Below are 18544 nucleotides of genomic sequence, written 5' to 3' on the forward strand. Positions count from 1 at the left end.
TCTGTTTGCTGTTACAATCTGAATGGTTGCATTAGCGCATCAGAATCCCTATAGTTTATTGTAAGGCAATAACCATCATTCCAAAATAGTGAAATATATTTTGAACTATCAAAATATTGCTGTCAATGTATTCCAGTGGACAAGCACTGAGTAGTCTATAGGAAACCCTTCCGACTAACTCATTTCTTAAGAAGAAGAATCATTTATGTGTAATTTACTATTTATTTTATGATCTTGATGCTTGACTATTAAGAGTACAAGGGGTGTATGGGAATTTTGTGCAATATTTCAACAGCCCTTTACTTGTATGCATGGGCACCTTATATGCTTTACAGTATGATAAACTTATTGGCTTTCATAGAGAATCTAGTGTGCATTGATAAGGCTATCATTCTATGTTTTGGAAAGCCTAATGTGTAGGAGACCCCTGGTTATCTCTCATTCATTGACCTTTCCTTTCAACATTTCTGAGTGTACAGGTTCATAACCTCTTACGAATTGCTGAAAGCAGTTGGGAGAATCAATACTTATATCTTGAAACCTCTATAATTGTAGGCTTCTCTTCTGTCTTTCTTCAATGACCCGTGCTAACTCTAATGCCACTATCTTGATTGGGGGTTATTGAATTTATGAGGCTTCCTACCTTCTTCTGTGAAATGTGTATGCTTTGATTCTGTTGTTTGTGTTGAAAACAATCATTTTCCATTTATTGCTGCATGTTGGCGAGCTAACAAAAGTCTCTTGTTGAAGGAACACTTTTGCAGATACATGTGTTTTCTAAAGGAATGTAAATTAAGGTTTAGTTGCAATGTCATACTCTAGTTTACAAATGTACACATCATGAAGAAATAATAGTTTCAATGCTTACAGTAATGTACAATGGCTCTGCCTTCTTGAAAAATATACAGCGACAGCTGAAGGACTTGTTTTCACTTTCACTTTTCACAGGCCAAATTAGGCTCAGTAAGGTCAGCCGCAGCCCTGACATTCAAATCATGGTGGCAACCATCTGCCACGTTCAGTTTTGCATGTATGTTTTGTGGTATTATCACATAATTCTATGAGATTTCAAATGCTGTTTGTGTATTTCCGTTATCCATGTATATGTCAGTACTAGAGAAATGAAATTGGACCATATATATATATATATATATATATATATCAAATCATTACTGAATGTCATATGATTGATTGATTGTGCTCAAGTACTACGGAATTTCTATATCTTGCATATCACAAATTTTAGTCTGTTTTACACAAGTACTTTGAATATGGTTTAGCAATTCATTGTTTTAGCATCTGATTAATGCAACTGAGCTTTTATTCTACAAATTTGACTCGTAATATGTGTTAAGCATCATTTCTGCATGTACTTGGAATTTGATTAGGTAGCAACGTGAAGTAAACATTTGCAATATGTTCTATAAAATTATTCTAATGTACTAATTATGCTTTTGATTGTTATTTTGTGGTTCTAGTTGTAAGAGATCATCTTCATGGAAGCACAAAGTGTGGATTTGGAATTCATATTGACAATCTAAGCGATGCATGGTGAGGTTCAAGTCTTTATTATCATAGTTCCAAATGCATTATAGTGTTATCTCCTTTTGTTTACTTGCAATTGTTTAATGTCAGAAGTGTTATTCATAGCAGAGAGAATTATGAATTGCACTTATGTGTGGTTCATAGTTTTAAAGGTAAGTACTAAGTAGAATGTTGTGCAAAATAGAGTAACAAAATTCACTGTGCTTATGAACATAGTTGAAAAATTTAAAACTTTGGACTTGTCAATAACTTGGCTGACCCTAAAAATGTTAATAAACCAAGACTTAACCAAAACTCAGCAATGACTCGACAAATTTATTAAACATTAGAAATTACACAAATTTTAAAATAGTGTTGAAAAACAAACATCTTACTGAATTTATGAGTTATTTATCTGGTTTCTTTCATGTAGTGATAAAAATCTGAGTATACATCATAAACTAGAAAATGAGTTCAGTATATATGAAATTCACAGTCCAATATGTGTGAGGATTGTGAGCAATATTGTACAGAATGGCCATGGAAAAAATGGTACTAGTAGATTAAAACAAAGTTTAAAATAAGGACTTTTATGAAGTGTGATGACCACAATTATATTTGAAGAACTGCTGTTATGTGCAATGCAAACCCCTGTTTTTTGCTATGTTTTGTTGAGAAATTATAGCATCGATCAGAATTCAGAGAAATATAAAGCTGATCAAACCAAGGATAAATATTCGATTATCTTTTTCTTAGAATCAGGTTACAAACTCCTGATTATTTCGATCTTGAATGCATTGAGCAAATGATGATACTATTCATCAGATCAAGGGCCTAAATATTTATCTTGTTGCACATTAACATGTTCGATAAACATAGGGCTCAATGTTTAATTGCAGCCGATAATAATCAGGTCATTTAATTAGTTAAGTCCAGTCATCGTATCTCTTCAATGAGACTACTCATCGAACTGTCATGTCTGTTCGTGTTTATGCCCTATGAGTTCTATATTTATATTGACCGATTGAATGAGGAAAGACATTGATATAAATAAATGTATTCTCTCTCTAGATCGGTAATCGCAAAAGTGTCCATTGCATATTGTCTACATTGGCTGTGATTCATCTTGCTAGATCACCATTGATTGTTACTGAGATTGGTGTGGCTTCATTTGAGCTGCGTTTGGGGTTTTATAGCAGTGTTTTATCTGTTGGTAGCTTCCTTCACCAAGGCTGCGATCTGGATTTTCCGTGGGGAATTTCACACTCGTTTGCAAACATATCTCTTCTTAAGAGTCCAATATCAATGACATCTACCAGGTTCATTTGTAATTAAATTACTATATGTGTAAATTGCTTTGTTGGTCTTGCAAAATGAAAGTTAGCCAGTAAAGCAATTCTGAACTTTCAATAGTTTGTATTTCATTTCCAAGCAATCTTATATATCTGCGAAAACACATAATAAAAATATTTTTAAAAGAACTAATAAATTGCAAAATTTACGAAAGCAAAACAATTTCTTCGGCATAGTTGTTGAGTGAGCAGTAAGAGCTGTCAACAGTGGTATCAGTGCAGTTTCCTGCCATCATGTCGGGTAGGGAAAAGTTAATTTTGTTCCTACTGTTATTATTTGAGTGACCAATACTCCTGCAATTATTTTAGTTATGGATAAATACATAAAACTATATATGGAAACCAGTTGAATAGCAGGGGTAATCTCAGGAAGCAAACAAATAGCCTGATAGAAAGTATGAAAAAGATCAGACAAAATTAGAAAAAGATGGTTGCAAGACTAGCAAATCCGGTGATGGTTGATAGTGAAGCTAGGTATATGGTTTCCATTTTTAAAAAACCTCCCTCACTGAGAATGCAAGTAGAGAAACTGGAGATTTTCGTAGGCAAGACTGATGGAAATTTGTCATTGATGTCAAAGGAGCAATGAGATTGATGAGAGATCGTCATTGATGTCAAGGGCATTTGAGAGATTGGTGAGAAATTGTCATAGATATCATCAATAATGCAGATTTAGATATGTAGCATTATTTAACTTTAATATAAAAGAGAAGACATTGATGTATTAAGTATTTGTTAGGCACAACAATAGTTATACCTATTTCAATAAGAAGTATACTAAAGGCAGTACCGTTCTTAAGGAAATGACTTAACAACATAGACAAGAATGCATTGCAAAGTACTAAGAACTCAATATATGAAATATTGGAGCTGCATCCTACATGAACATAATATCTAGTCAGCCATAATATTAATCCTGATGTGGCTAATCTCATACTATGTTGTAACTGGATATGGAAGCAATAACGGAAGTATTGTGTTTGTAGGAGATGTATAAAGCAACAATTTATATCAGGTAACAACATGATAAACAATAATATATGAAGTCCTTGATGACAACAAGAGTAATGGCTATGACACAAATACAGCTGCAACATGTATAGTTTCTAAGATTAAGTATGAGGAATCATATCTCTAAAGACATTGAGCACTCAAAATAGCATATGTAATAGAGATAAGAACAACAAAGGTCTGTGACTTACAGAATCATCATATTGTAACTATGAACAAATCAAAACATATACATGTAAAGTGATGGTAACATACAGAGAAAAGGATATGTTTGACTTTGGAACCAGATAAACATATATTAATGGCATTGAGGGATGTTTGAGAGGGGTCAAGCTCGAATGATAAAGCTCTCTCAGGTATAAACGAAGAAACAAACTCATTCCCTAGCAACGAACAGCCACCACAGAGTCAGGCATGTCAGAGAAGATGATCTCCAGCAGCGATAAAAGCCATCGAAAGTAATAAGAGAAATTTATCAAAACAAGTATACAGCGGTGTGACTTGTTAATGGATACAATGATTGTTGTCCGACAAAATGGGTAGTTAGACAGTTACCGATGCAGACACGGTTGTTTCGTTTCATTGGTACCGTATCATACATTATAAATGTCATGAACACTTAATGTATTTGGGCATCATTGTCATTGTATGAAACATCATTGTTGTGTACGGAAAACAAGTATACAGCGGTGTGACTTGTTAATGGATACAATGATTGTTGTCCGACAAAATGGGTAGTTAGACAAAACAAGTATACAGCGGTGTGACTTGTTAATGGATACAATGATTGTTGTCCGACAAAATGGGTAGTTAGACAGTTACCGATGCAAACACGGTTGTGTCGTTTCATTGGTACCGTATCATACATTATAAATGTCATGAACACTTAATGTATTTGGGCATCATTGTCATTGTATGAAACATCATTGTTGTGTACGGAAAACATATGACAAATGAATAGTATTTTGCATTGATTATATATTTCTTTCCTGTTCACCTACGGGCTGAACATTTGATGCTATTGCCAGTTCGAATCCGGAGTAGTATGGAAGGCCAAGGATAAATGGGAATAACTGTACAAGACAACCAGAAAACGAATGAGGACAACGAAATATAAATTCTAGAAGGTGAGCATAAAGCAGCCTAGAACTTTCACATCCTATACTGTGTAGGCCTTGAAACCTTTGTACGGAGAGAGGCTGTGGAGAATGAGGTTATGCTAGACAATGTGTGGGATGCTATGCATGCAAACCCAACCACGAACAAATTTTTAAACCAACTCCCTTGTTTGATCGCACAAGCCTATATGGCACAGAAGAGATGCAGGGAGGAAGTAGAATGTGAGGAACGCTGTCAGGAGACCCTCAAGAATTTCTATAAGGAGAGAGATGCACGGCATCGCAAAACGGAATCATGGGCTTTTGAGCCGTGGAACCAAGAGCACTTGAGTCTATAACTATCGCTTGAGTCATCACATGATGTATACAGATTAAATAAATAAAAGAGTGTTCTGTTTCGTAAAACAGAAGCATGAGCTTTTGAGCCGTGGAACCAAGAGCACTTGAGTATGTAACTATGGCTTGAGTCAACACATGATGTATATAGATTAAATAAATAAAAGAGTGTTCTGTTTTGTTTTGTTTTATAATGGTATATGTCAAATGCCCAATCTTTTAAATAAAAATAGGAACTTGAGGGAGGATGTTGGCGAATTACAATTTGTGCAAGGGATTTAATCCAAGCCGAGCAAATGCGGCGGCTAAGACAACTTGCCAAAGATCGGACTGGGGGGCACTCGGAGGAATCACCAAGGGTGATTGAAGGCAACCATGCAAAAGGCGCTGGAACTGCCGAGGGGTGCCATAGTTCACCAAAATGGCGAGTACAGAGCAAGGAGTTGCTCGAGGAAGCATAACACAAATTAAGTGTTAGAGGAGACAAGAGAAGAGTTTTTGCACTCATCCCGTACACCACTACGAGAGGGAGCCTGTAAAGAAGTAGGAAGGGAGGCAAGGCCAACAGAAGACACCGGGGCACAAGAAAGTGTCGGAGGGATACTGCACGGTGGTCAGAGTAACCCGTTGGGACCAACACTTAATAGTTCTAGGACACAATCGAGTGGGCAACAAAGGTCAAGGAAAACAATGTCTCAAAATCAAAAACTTCAGAAATTCACAGGCGACGAGAAGGAAGACCCCGTACGGCATTGTTGTACATGCAAAACAATATGGACCGCCAACTCGGTCATGGATGCGGATGAATGGCTGAACTAGTTTCCAGCCAACCTACGGGGAGTGGCGGTGGATTGGTTCTTTAACATGGACAAGTCCAAAATCTCCACTTGGGACAATCTAAAGAAAGAATTCCAAGCAGAATTCCGACTGCTACGAGATGTTAATGAGGTTGTCACTGAGATCTATAATTGTAAATAGGGAAGAAGGACACCGTTCGGGCCTACAATTGAAAGCTCAAGGATCTTCTTAGCCGGATGGGTACTCAACCAGCGGATGAACTAAAGAAACATTGGTTTGTAAAAGGCCTCCATAGGGCATTGAGAAGGAAAATGAAGATAGTTCCGCCCACATCATACATAGATGCCTACGACCGTGTGCCCTAAATCTAGAAAGTGAGAGCAAAACAACAAAGAAAAAGTAGAAGAGAAATAAATCCTCATCCTCCTCCTAGAGCGATGAATCCTCTAACGAGGGAAGCAGTGTAGACAGCAAGGAGCCTAGCAAGAAAGTACAAGCCCTCCAAAAGGACTTGGAGCGAATGAGGAAGGAATTCAAGTCCATGAAGGGAACTAGCCGCATGGAGGAAGGAGAAATTTGGTGTACAGATTGCTAAGAGAAAGGTTATTTAAAGGAAGCGTGCTCGGCAATGTGTGATATCTGTTAGGTCTTGGGTCATTCTACAAAGGAATGTTTGTTCAACATGAAGACTAGAAGCCAATAGATACTATTCACACAGGAACAACCATCCACTTCTGGCACTAACAATGACACTCCGGCGGCTATCGGAACAATTGCCAAGGAGGACAGGGTAGGAATGACAACAGGAATCGGATACAATATGATTCCAAGGGAAGGCCCATAATCCAATGCCGGCCATGTAACCAATTGGGCCAGTTTGCTAGAGAGTGTCCAAAGAACAACACTCCTCAAAAATTATGTCGATGGTGTGGTCCAGGGGACCATGAAGATGCCAATTGCCTAAAACAAGTAAACCTCATTAACATTGACAAGGAAAATGTTTTGGTTGTCCCCCACAACCAGGCTAAGCAGGCCACATATCTTGACCCTGCACAGAGAAGCAAAGACTACGAGAGGCATGGGAAGACGTAGAAAGGGCAATGAAGGCTACGAAAGATACTATTCCTGGATGATTGGAGGAAGAGAACAACTTGGTCAATCAAATACTGTAGATGAAGTTGCCCCTTAGACTTCAAGACCTATTACAAACAATACCACAACTAAGGATTACATTATTGAATGCCCACGCAAACCTGTCGGAAATGAAGGAACAACCAATGGTACTTGGAGGGTTGGCTATAGATCCCATGTTGCAGACAGTAAGCAACGACCATCATTCGGTGGTGGTCGAAATGAGAATCCTCGAAACCATCCTGACGGACACCATCGTGGATGGTGGGTCTGGGGTGAATGTTCTTCCCGAGGAGACGTGGAAGAAAATGGGCAAGCCTACCCTGTGGCTGCCCACATTCAACCTGCTCAGCACCGACTAGCAAGGGATAAAGCATCTAGGGACCTTGGTGGCTCAACAAGTAACTATCGAGACGCAACCATTTGTGTTGGATTTCATAGTGATTCCCTTGAAGAAAATGGGATATGAAACCATTCTTGGAAGAGGATGGCTGGTGGCTGCGAAAGTAAATCATAACTGGAAGAAGAGTATCTTGTCAATGGAAAGCAGAGGGTGGAAGTTTGTCATTGATCTCCAAACTCAAATGTTAAGTGAAGAAATGGCATCGTTGTCAGAGTTTGAGCTAGACGGAGAGCATTGGACAGATGAGGGAAGAATGGATCTGAATAACGAAGGCGTTTTAGAATTTGAGGAGTGTTCAGGAGACAAGACCAATTCATTGAATGGACTTTTCCATTGGCAGATGGAAGACTATGAACTCTTCAATACGTACATGCTTGGCATCGAGGAGCCCGAAGATGAGGAGGTATTCCCACCACAATTCGTGGAATATAGAGAAGGAAATGCGAGAGTTCCTCCCATTGCTTTGAAGGAAAAGAGATAAGATACGAAGAGCCGTTAATGGGGGCTACCAATCTTGGCGAGGCGGAGAATCCCAAGAACATACTTGTTGGAGATGACTGAAACCTAGTGTTGAAGGCCGTGACATTTAAAATCTTTATGGAGTACAAAAGATGTGTTTGCATGGACTTACAAGGATTTAAAAGGGGTCTCGCTAGAGATGTGTGTTCACCGTATATACTTGGTACCTGGAGCCATACCTGTGCGGAAGCGCTCGTACAAAATGGATAAGAACTACGCAACCTGCGTAGATGAGGAAATACAACGAATGCTCAAAGCTAGCATAATATTCAAAGTTCAAACAAGTGAGTGGGTGTCACCAATTGTGATATTGATGAAGGATGGGATTCAAATCCAAATATGTGTGGACTTTCGGTGCCTCAACGCCATCACAATAAAAGATCCCTTCCGAATTCCGTTCACCAATACGATTCTAGAAGTGGCTGGACATGAGATGTATTCCTTCATGGATGGATTCTCTGGCTATAACTAGATCTCCATTGCTAAAGAGGACAAACTGAAAACTACTTTTGTGGTGGAGGATGGAGTGTATGCGTACAACCAAATGCCCTTCAGATTGTGTAATGCACCTACTACATTTCAGAGGATCATTTTTCACATATTTCACAAAATGTCGGTAGGCAACTACTGAGCATTTTTGCATGATTGGTCCATCCTCAGTGGACAGGACAACCACCTGAAAGCACTCTAGGAATGTATGGAAAGGTGTTGGTGGGCAAGGTTGGCATTGAACTATTTATTAGATTCAAATGTAAAGTACTTTGTTATTTAAAGTCACTTCAGGACAAATTGGCTTAAGTGACTAAAACATGAAAGTCTTTTATCCCACATTGTTAAGTTGTTTGTATCTCCTCACACTTCGAGGTGATAAAAGGAAGCCTCTTGCATTGGGATTTACACAAAGAATATATATTATTTTTATAAATCCAAATGGTTGCTTAAATTTGATTGGATTTTCCTAAGGACGAAATCCCTTAAAGAAAAGGAGGAGTCTAGATGCAAACCTAGCCTCTCACTATTTGCACTTCAGAGTTATGATTCTAGAATTGTTGCATTACATCTTCCAGTATTGAGAGTTCAGCAGCAAGGAGAAGTTTGGTATTTGGAGACCCTCCAGGATAGCACGTACAACTCAGTTGGGAGTTTTAAGTTTTAAGCAGGAACTACTCACCCCTAGCACCACTTATCACCCACAAATTGATGGACAGACATATCGTGATTACGTGGATAGAGGGATATTTAAGAAATTACTTCACAGGACAACAAGTTGCATGGATCAAGTGGTTGCACTTAGGGGAGTATTGTTATAATACAACACATCACATGTCCATAGGGATGAGTCCTTTCAAGGCATTATATGGATATAAAGCCACCACATTCAAAGGTATAATCATACCAAAAAGTAGGGTACCCAACATACAAGAATTCATTCAGAGAAACATTGATATTATGAAAGAATCAAAAGAGAACCCGCATATTGCACAAAATCAGTAAAAACTCTACATAGATAAGAATAGAGTGGAACAATTAGTCTAGGAAGGAGATCTAGCATACTTACGATTACAACCATATAGACAGTCATCTCTTGAGAAGAATGGGACAGAGAAACTCAAACCTCGATTCTATCAACCATAAAAAGTAATCAAAAGGGTTCATGAAGTAGCCTATGAGTTAGAATGACCAAGCAAAAGTCAAATTCACAATGTATTCCATGTATCTAGACTCAAAAGGTTTTGGGTCAACATATAGCACCATGTGCAAAACTACCCCTACTTGATGATGAGGGACAACTCATTTTGGAACCTAACGTGATTCTTGATATTGGAGAAAAAACACTAAGGAATAGAATTGTGAGAGAATTCTTAATCAAATGGAAGGGATTGCTAAATGAAGATGCCACTTGGGAAAAAGAAGACAGCCTCAAATTGCTTGAGGACAAGCAAACTTGAGATAGAGGGGCTGTGATAACCCCTAAATAAGCTCCTAGTAATGTATGCAATTTCCAAAATAAAGGAATCTACATTTGAAATATGAATATAATATTTGTATGCTATACATAATGAAATTATAATAAACAAATAATTAATTATCCCATGCAAAATACCTACACCATAACTAAAGCTATTTTCATATCATATAATTATCAAATTAAATATTAAACAGCTATACAAATCCTCGATATAAGCTAATCCAAATTGTATGAGCAAAAGACATGATCAGTCACATAGAGGTGTTTAGACATCATATACATATGGGTATAGTGATCGAATAAGTAATCAAGGAAGGAGAACACAGATAGCAAATAACACTTAGCCCATCGAATAAGAATTACAATATATCTATATATATATATATTTAACATTACAATTATCGAGAGCATCTATTTAGAAAAGAACAAACTCAACGACGAAAGAAAAGATAGATAGTGGAGCATCAAACAGGGTATCCAAGAGGAAACAAGAAATATATTGGGAGGCATTGCTAGACATTGAAGGCAAAGACCACAGACAGATACATCTATGAATAAACCACACGCAAGGAAGCAACTGATTCTCATCGATGACCTATAGAAGAGAGAAGACTTTGTATATACATACCCTAGCAGAGCATCTACCAATCGGGAGGAACCATATAAAAGGAAAGAAAATTAACTCAACCTGATAATAATCCTTACCAACATGAAAGGGAGATTACAGGAAGATGTGGAATCACCCTAATGACAAGTTCCATATTAAATAAGTGTTAAAGAAGAATAGTGTTGCAGTGAATACAAAGGAAGGTGCTAGCAATAATATGATCACAGAGTAAATCAATCAGTATTTATTGGCATACTGATAATAAGCTTAAGCCATCAAAAGTTCGGTTTATATGGCGGTCTATTGTTCTGATAGAATCATAGAGGAAGTAAGGATAACATCATAGAGGGTAAAGTGTCAACACAGAGAGGTATACTTATTTATTATGAATATTCATGTGATAGTAGATTGAGATAAAAACTTTGTAGTTTATATAGAGACCGAAAATCATCTAAGTAGAGGACATGCACTATGGGTGCTGAGTTTCTATTGTGAGGAAGCTCAAAGAAAAAGGCCATTCTAGAACAAATGTTAGGATTCCAAATAGGAATTCTAGGGGAGAGATTTGCAGAGAATCTCTCAAGGGCAATATATATTGTAGTGGTCAAACATATGCATATGTTAGAGATTAGAGACTTGGTTAGAGGTGCAATCTCTATCAAGTAGTGTTATAAAGTGTAAAACCAAAGATCCCAAGAAGCCTGAGGAAGACACTCTTCATGTGATGATTGCCTAATCGAGATATAGTTCTCACCAGAGGGTTAGATGATTTGCGAAGAGTTTCTTCCAAGTGATTAGAAAAGATAGTATTTAGACTTATGTTTAATTAGTTCAACATTTCTAACATGTTTAATATACATTCTTCTATATTACACTAATGAAATTGTTGTAGGTTCTAGCATTCAAATTTTACTCCAGAAGAAGGGGCATTACATAACTTATAACAAGTTGAAAATAAAGAAGTTTGGACCATGCAAGATACTGACAAGACTTGATTTTTGGAAATGTCTATGAAGTAGAGTTGCTGAATTGAATATTTCACTAGCATTTAACATTTTAGACAAACTATCATGAAGGTGATGGAGATGAAGTTGCAGAAGTGCAGTGGAGTATTCTAGCAACTACTTTTGCTACGAAAGAGATTGAGGAGATATTGGATAGTTGTGTTGGCAGAAGTACAAGGAGCATAACCTATGATGAATATCTGGTCAAATGGAAAAGAAAACTAGTAGACGACTCATCATGGCTAACAAGGAAGGAGGTTGTCTATCTTGGTTTTCTTTTGAAAACCTAAAACATGACGGGGTCACTTTTCAAATTACCTCGGGTGTCTAATGTAGTAGCATCCTGGGTGGAAGAACAATCTTGCATCACCCAAAGCTATATCCTTTCTATGTCTTGAATAAGGGTTGTCTCAGTGCAAAGTTGTTTGTGGAAGCTTGCTACTTAGTAAGTTGGTCCTACAAGCTTAGAATGTTCTCATTTCAAAGGTGGAGGTTCATCTTGGAAATATCAATATGCAAGTTGAGGTTCACTACCATCTCACGTGTATTTGTTAAGTTATTATGGATTTTTGGTATAAAAAAAATGAGCTCATTATTGAAGGCTCAAAATAAGTTGGTTAGAGCTTTCAACGAGTCAGGCATTGTAGAACAACAGACGACGATTCTAGAATGGTGTCATAATAGCCAATTGACTCAATGGTTCACATGTTATGGTCTTTAGAAGTTGGGCTACTTAAAAATCCCAAAATAACATCTGTAATCATTTTGGGCCGACACTGTGTAATTTTAGTGTTGATCGGCCTCAAGAGTTAGGGTGAAATGTCTAGAACCTTTGCGCACGGTAGAGAATTGCCTGTATAAGGAAGGCTTGTAGGTTGTCCAGGACAGTTCTTGGTGATAGTTCGCAACTCTGTCTTGTAGATTATTGTAAGGAAGGTGGCCCCTTGGGTTTGCATATTGTATTTCAAAATTTTTTCATTCCACATTTGTGGAGATAATAAGTAGCTCATATTTTGTTCTCACAAATTATTGTTGTTTCTGTATTTTTGTTATGTGTTTGTGGTATTAAGGGGAGTACCCTTCATCAGTTCGATTCTTAAGACAATAGACTCTTATTTGATCATGTTGATAGTGTTGCTGATAGGGCAAGTGCAAAAGAGGCAGTTGTTACCACCACTAGTTTAGATTCTCTTGATGAAAATTGTAGTTTTAAAGACTAAGTGGAGGATATGACCAATGACAATGCTGACTTTTGTCATTGTTGTCATAGTGTCGAGTTAGTGCAGAAGACACCAATCTTCTTAGAGAGGGAGGATGAGGGCATGGAGCTACCTAGTGATGACACTCATGATTTAAGTATTATAGAGGAATTAGATGATGCAAATTTATGCCCTAGTATTGTGTATTCACATGATGATATTGAGTCATGTATCCCGAAACAAGCTATAACAGAGAGGTCTTAGTTGGACGATGTTGATAGTAGTGACGTGGGGACCTTTGATGTACAACACATTGATGATTCATGCAACGAGTTTGGTATATCATATCAGATGTTTTGTGATGACTCAAAGTGGTTATTGGATGGTGATAGGTCCCAGGTTCATGAGTTACAGGGACTTACGAATGGGGGGAAGAAGAGATATGTAGGGAGTTCGATACAACAGTGGCTTCCACTTTTTCATATGAGGTTGTATTGCATAAAAATGCAATCATGGGAATCAACACTAAGCAACTAAATGCATCTTCCTACATGATTATGCAAACCTCAAAATATGAAAGATAAACATGTAAAAAGCATAACATGAAATCAAAATAGCACTATGCAAACCTCATGAAACCATCAAGTGTAGATGATTTCCTTGCTCATGAGATGTGGTTGCTCACAATTCTTGCAGTATAACAATGGGGTAGATAGTGCTTCCTTTTAGAAATGAGGAGAGAGCTCTCCTTTTATAGGAAAATGGATGCAATGGATGGCTAAGATCAAATGCAAGATGAATGGCTAAGATCTCTCAGGATTGATGAGATGTCCATGAGGTGGAGGCCAAGTAGACTCCATGTGGATTAGGGTTTTGACTATTCAAAGGGGGAAAGATGCTCACACATGTGTGAGCAACCTTTGATGTGACATGTCTATGACATGTGTAAGAGGGTTGGAGGCTCAAGGTTTCTCACACATGTGTGAGACACCTTTGAAAGTGATGGGTCAATGTCATGTGTAAGAGGGTTGGAGGCTCAAGGTTTCTCACACATGTGTGAGACATCTTGGTTCACATGTGAAAGGGGACAAAAGTGTAAGAGATGTAAGAGTCACATGTCACATGTGACTAGGGTTTGCTAATTCTTTGATTAGGATTGTGCAAATGATTAGTGATGTGATTAGATGGGAAACTAGGATTAATTAGCGAATAAGTGGATTGACCTAGGTTAGAAGGATGGGTTAGGTTAGAAGGATGGATTAGGTGAGGGTTAAAGTTAGGAGCCATGTGCTCAAATAGGATTAAATTTAATATTTAATTCCAAGTGGGATTAGGCAAGGAATTAATTAAGTAAACGAAGTACTTAATTAAAGTGAATGGGTTAGCATGCAAGGGGAATAGGTTAGGATTTAAATAAACTTTAGTTTATTTAAATAAAGTAAAGGTGAACATAATTAAATAAATGTAAAATTTATTTAATTAAAGGTAGGGGAATTAAATAATAATAAATATCTATTTAATTGGCTAGGAAATGGGATTTTGACAATTTTAGGTGTCTACATTTTGCCCCTCTTTGATATAGTATTAGTAATGTTATATCAAAGAAGAATAAAAATATAGTGGCTGGGAGGATAAGACTAGTAGCATGATGCCCTAGTCATGGAAGGATGAGGAAGGATGACGAAGGTGGAAAGGTATGCCCCCTGGAGAGGACATGCGGGTTAGGAGAACACGGATGTTCTCTCGAAATGGATGGGAGGATGGAAAATGATAAGAGTTATAAAGCTATGCTGCAATGGTGTGAACAACCTAAGTTTGATATTGTATTCAACACTATGCACCAAGGTATGAGGAACCAAGATGACAATGTGTCAAGTACGTGGTAAAAAGGGGTCTAAGACAACCATATGCCTTATGAAACCATGATATGGAATACCATGATTCCTGGGGACAATAGGATGCAAAGACCATGATACATGCATAAAATACTAATGCATACAAGTAACAAGCAATCATGCACAAAAAACCAAAAGCAAACCAACAATTTGCCCCTAGTCAAGCTGAAAACCAATTAATGGATTGATTGATGATGATTGATTAAGGATGGCAAAGCTAATGCTAAGCGTAATGCACATCCAAGGATTGGGAAGGATTCATCCCATGAGAATGTTGAATATGGTCAATGGATTATCAGCTGATTGGGTCAAATTGATGAACTGATTAAGGATTGATGGTACAAGATTGCAAGATTAGATTGATTGAATTAGTATTGATTGCACAAGTGATATTGTTTTTGATTTTTTGATTTTATGGCGGATAGAAGAATGAACGTGGATGAGATTGGAAGAATGATGTTGATAGGATGAAGTATGATGAAAGTAGAATTGATTTGATGTGAGAATTAGAAGAAGGGAAAATTGATTAAATAAAGGATGAATGAAGTTGATTGAAGTGATTGGAAGAATTAGATTGAATGTGATATGAACGAATGCATAGAATGGATAGAAATAAATTGATTGAATGAATGTGGGATAGAATGGATTGGGATCAATGACAAGGGGAACCAAGGCATGGTAAATGAATGGGAAGCAACATGATGTGGTAGATGAAAGGAATGGTGGAAGGATATGAGGGGCCAAATGATATGGTAGCGGAAAAATGTGGAGTCAAGGACCATGTTTCGAAGGAGTCCAAATGCCCCATACCAAGGATAGGAAAATGGAAGGAAATGTGTGTGAAAATGGAAAGATGGTTCGAAGGCTATTATATGGAGAAAGAGAAGGCATGCGCTCTTCCAAAGCAGGTATGAACATTTTGCTATTGTGCCTCTAATAGTAATCATGAGCATGGGTATGAAAGGGAAATGAAAAAGGGATAATGATATGAAGGGTATGGATGCAATATGGGCTATGTAAGTGGATGAAATGGAAGTGATAACCAAGATCAAGGTCATATGAAAGAAGGATGGAAGTACGTAGGAGTATGGAGGGAAAATGGATGAACGTGACAAAGACGATGGGATGAAAGATATGGAGAATATGTCAAGATCAAAGATGTGAAAGTGGATGGAAATACGGATAATGCGCAAGGGATATGGAAAGTGCATATGGATGGATGAAAGGAAAGTGAAAGTCAAGATCAAAGATGGAAAAGGATGATGAACGGTAGATGGAAGGATGGAAGAGATGTATGGAAGAGTGGTATGGATGGAGCTTGCCCCCAGTGTAGAGTGCAAGTGGAAGAGGAAAAGTGAATGGAGGGATAAGCAGAATTGGAAGGCAATGAATGCATGATAGGAAAACGAAGGGAGGACTCAAGCATCTATTTTATATGGATGGTATCCCTTGATATATATATATATTTTTTCTTTGTTATTTTCAAGGAATTTTTACTATTTTCTCCTAGATGTTGATAGGATAGGGAAAAGAAGGAAAATGGCTTATGAAAAAGGTTGGATTAAGGGGGGTGGAGTGGGTGGGAGAAAGACATGGGTGATGGATGCTAGGTTGGAAGACTTGTGAATGAGTGGATGAAGGAGGCGGAAAGATCGTCCTTGGCACACACCTTGAAGGGTGATGGAAAAGGAAGAAATTGTGGAGGATAGTCAGGAGAAAGTTTGAATTTTGGGATATAGGGACCCAAAATGGATGAAGGAGACGATGGATTTGGGATGGTAGATTTGGGTATATAAGGACCCAAAATGGATTTGGAAAATGGAAGTGTGGATGATTTATGCATGAGGAAAGTCTTTGGATGAGCAAAATTGGATGCCTTTTGGAATCTTTCTTTGAGATTCATTGCTACATTAAGTAGCTTTGGTATCCACAAAAATTTGGCATTTTTGATTTTTAGCCTTTGTGGCTTTTTGATTTTGCTTTGGATCAGATTTTTCTTTTCTTGAACATGTCGTTTATAGGGGACATGTTGATCCTTGTGCTTTTGTGGATTTTTGGCTTTATTCGCTTTTTCTATAGCATCCGATTTGCTTCCATTGGTAGGGGTGCATGAAGAAGAGAAAATGGATGGTGGACATTGGAAGGAATTCAAGGAAGTGTGCCTTTGTTGATCTTTGCTAGGAGCATGAGGGAATGAAGTGGAAAAGATGGATATGGTGGATGAATGTATGTAAGGGCCCAAAATGGAAGGAAGGGATGAAGGGTTTGGATGTGGAATATAAGGACCTAGAATGGATGGATGTGAGGAAGGAATGGGGATATGGATATAAGGTCCTAAAATGGACTTGGAAGAGGAATGATGGGAAGCTTTAGGTTTGGATGGAGGAATTTTGGATTTTGAAGGAGTGGAAGGCATACCAACATCTTGAGACGTTATTTCTGCATTAGGATACTTATCATTTTCAACACAAGATGCAAGTCCAGGTATATGGGGTTCATGATTGGATTGGATAGGTGTGAAGGCTCATGTGGAGGATTAGGATCACAAAGGGGATCATGAGGGATAAAAGGATCTTGTGATGGAGTGGGATCATGAAAGGCAAATGAAAGGGTGCTGTGATCTTGACTTAGAAGAGGATCATGGAGTGGAATGCATGGATCATGAGATGGAATAGGAGTGATTTGATCTTGACATGGAGGAGTATTAGTGGATAGAGTGGAAGGAACTTTTGCATGAAGTGGAGGATCGATGGAGGCTAACTCATGAGATGGAATGGAATTGGTGGTACATGGAATGCCTTGATCTTGATTAGGAAAGGGATCATGAGATGGACTAGGAGGGATAAATGGATCTTGAGGGATAAGGAAATGATGGGATGAAGAAATGCTCGGATCTAGAGGAGAAGAGGAATCTATAGGGTCATGCTTTGGAGGAAGGTCATGAGATGGAATTGGGGGTATCACTTTGGGTGATTGGATTGCTTTATCTTGTTCTTTACACTTAGCCAAGAGTGACGTGAAAAACCCCTTACGAGGTGGGGATGATGTTTTTGGAGGATTAGGATTATGTGAAGGTGTAACTATGGATAGGGGATTGCATGGAGGGTTGGGGATGGATGGGACATGAGGACTAGGATCTTCGAAACATGGGGGAAGTGGACACATGGCATGGAAGGTGGCCTCTTGCTGTTGGCTTGTCGAGAGATAATTTTTTAATTGTTCCATTTCCATGGCAAGGGCATTTGTGTTGGAGGAATTGTATGGACTATGAATGGAATTGTACGTAGTGTAAGGATAATGAGGTGGATTTCCCTTGTCAAAGGTAGAAGAATAATGAACATGAGGTGGATGAGAGTTAGATATGAAGTTTTGAGGATGGGATTGATATGCAGGTTGAACAGGAGGTATAACTCCATATTGTCGGTGAAGATCTTCAACCATTTGATTAAGCCAACTCAAGTCCATGGATGTTAGAAGAAGAGTGATGAAAGATTTGATATGAACTTAGGACTAGGATCCTTGGACTTTGCGTTGATTTGATTTGAATTCAATTAGACTTGATATGATTTGATTGAATTAGGGTTTGATTTGATTTGATAAAAACCCTATGAGATTGTGAACAAGTGTATGTGAGATTTGAGTTAAAGTCCAATGTTGATGACAATGCTCCTATGTCCA

At 37.9% G+C, this 18544-nt stretch overlaps 1 protein-coding gene across 2 annotated transcripts in view; it reads left to right on the forward strand.

Annotated features, from left to right (window-relative positions):
• The window catches only part of LOC149546501 (beta-galactosidase), a 252804-nt gene that overhangs the window by 209551 nt on the left and 24709 nt on the right, over positions 1–18544 (forward strand). The window contains exons 12-13 of one of the 2 annotated variants that reach the window (XM_089791227.1): positions 949–1030; positions 1479–1551. In XM_089791227.1, the coding sequence (XP_089647353.1) occupies positions 949–1030; positions 1479–1551 (155 nt within the window). The remainder of the gene's footprint in view (positions 1–948; positions 1031–1478; positions 1552–18544) is intronic. The other variant, XR_016353739.1, reaches the window with a different exon arrangement.

Source organism: Cupressus sempervirens, chromosome 7 (assembly GCF_028749045.1).
Source record: "Cupressus sempervirens isolate cs-2001-9-10 chromosome 7, ASM2874904v1, whole genome shotgun sequence".
Classification (NCBI taxonomy): domain Eukaryota; kingdom Viridiplantae; phylum Streptophyta; class Pinopsida; order Cupressales; family Cupressaceae; genus Cupressus; species Cupressus sempervirens.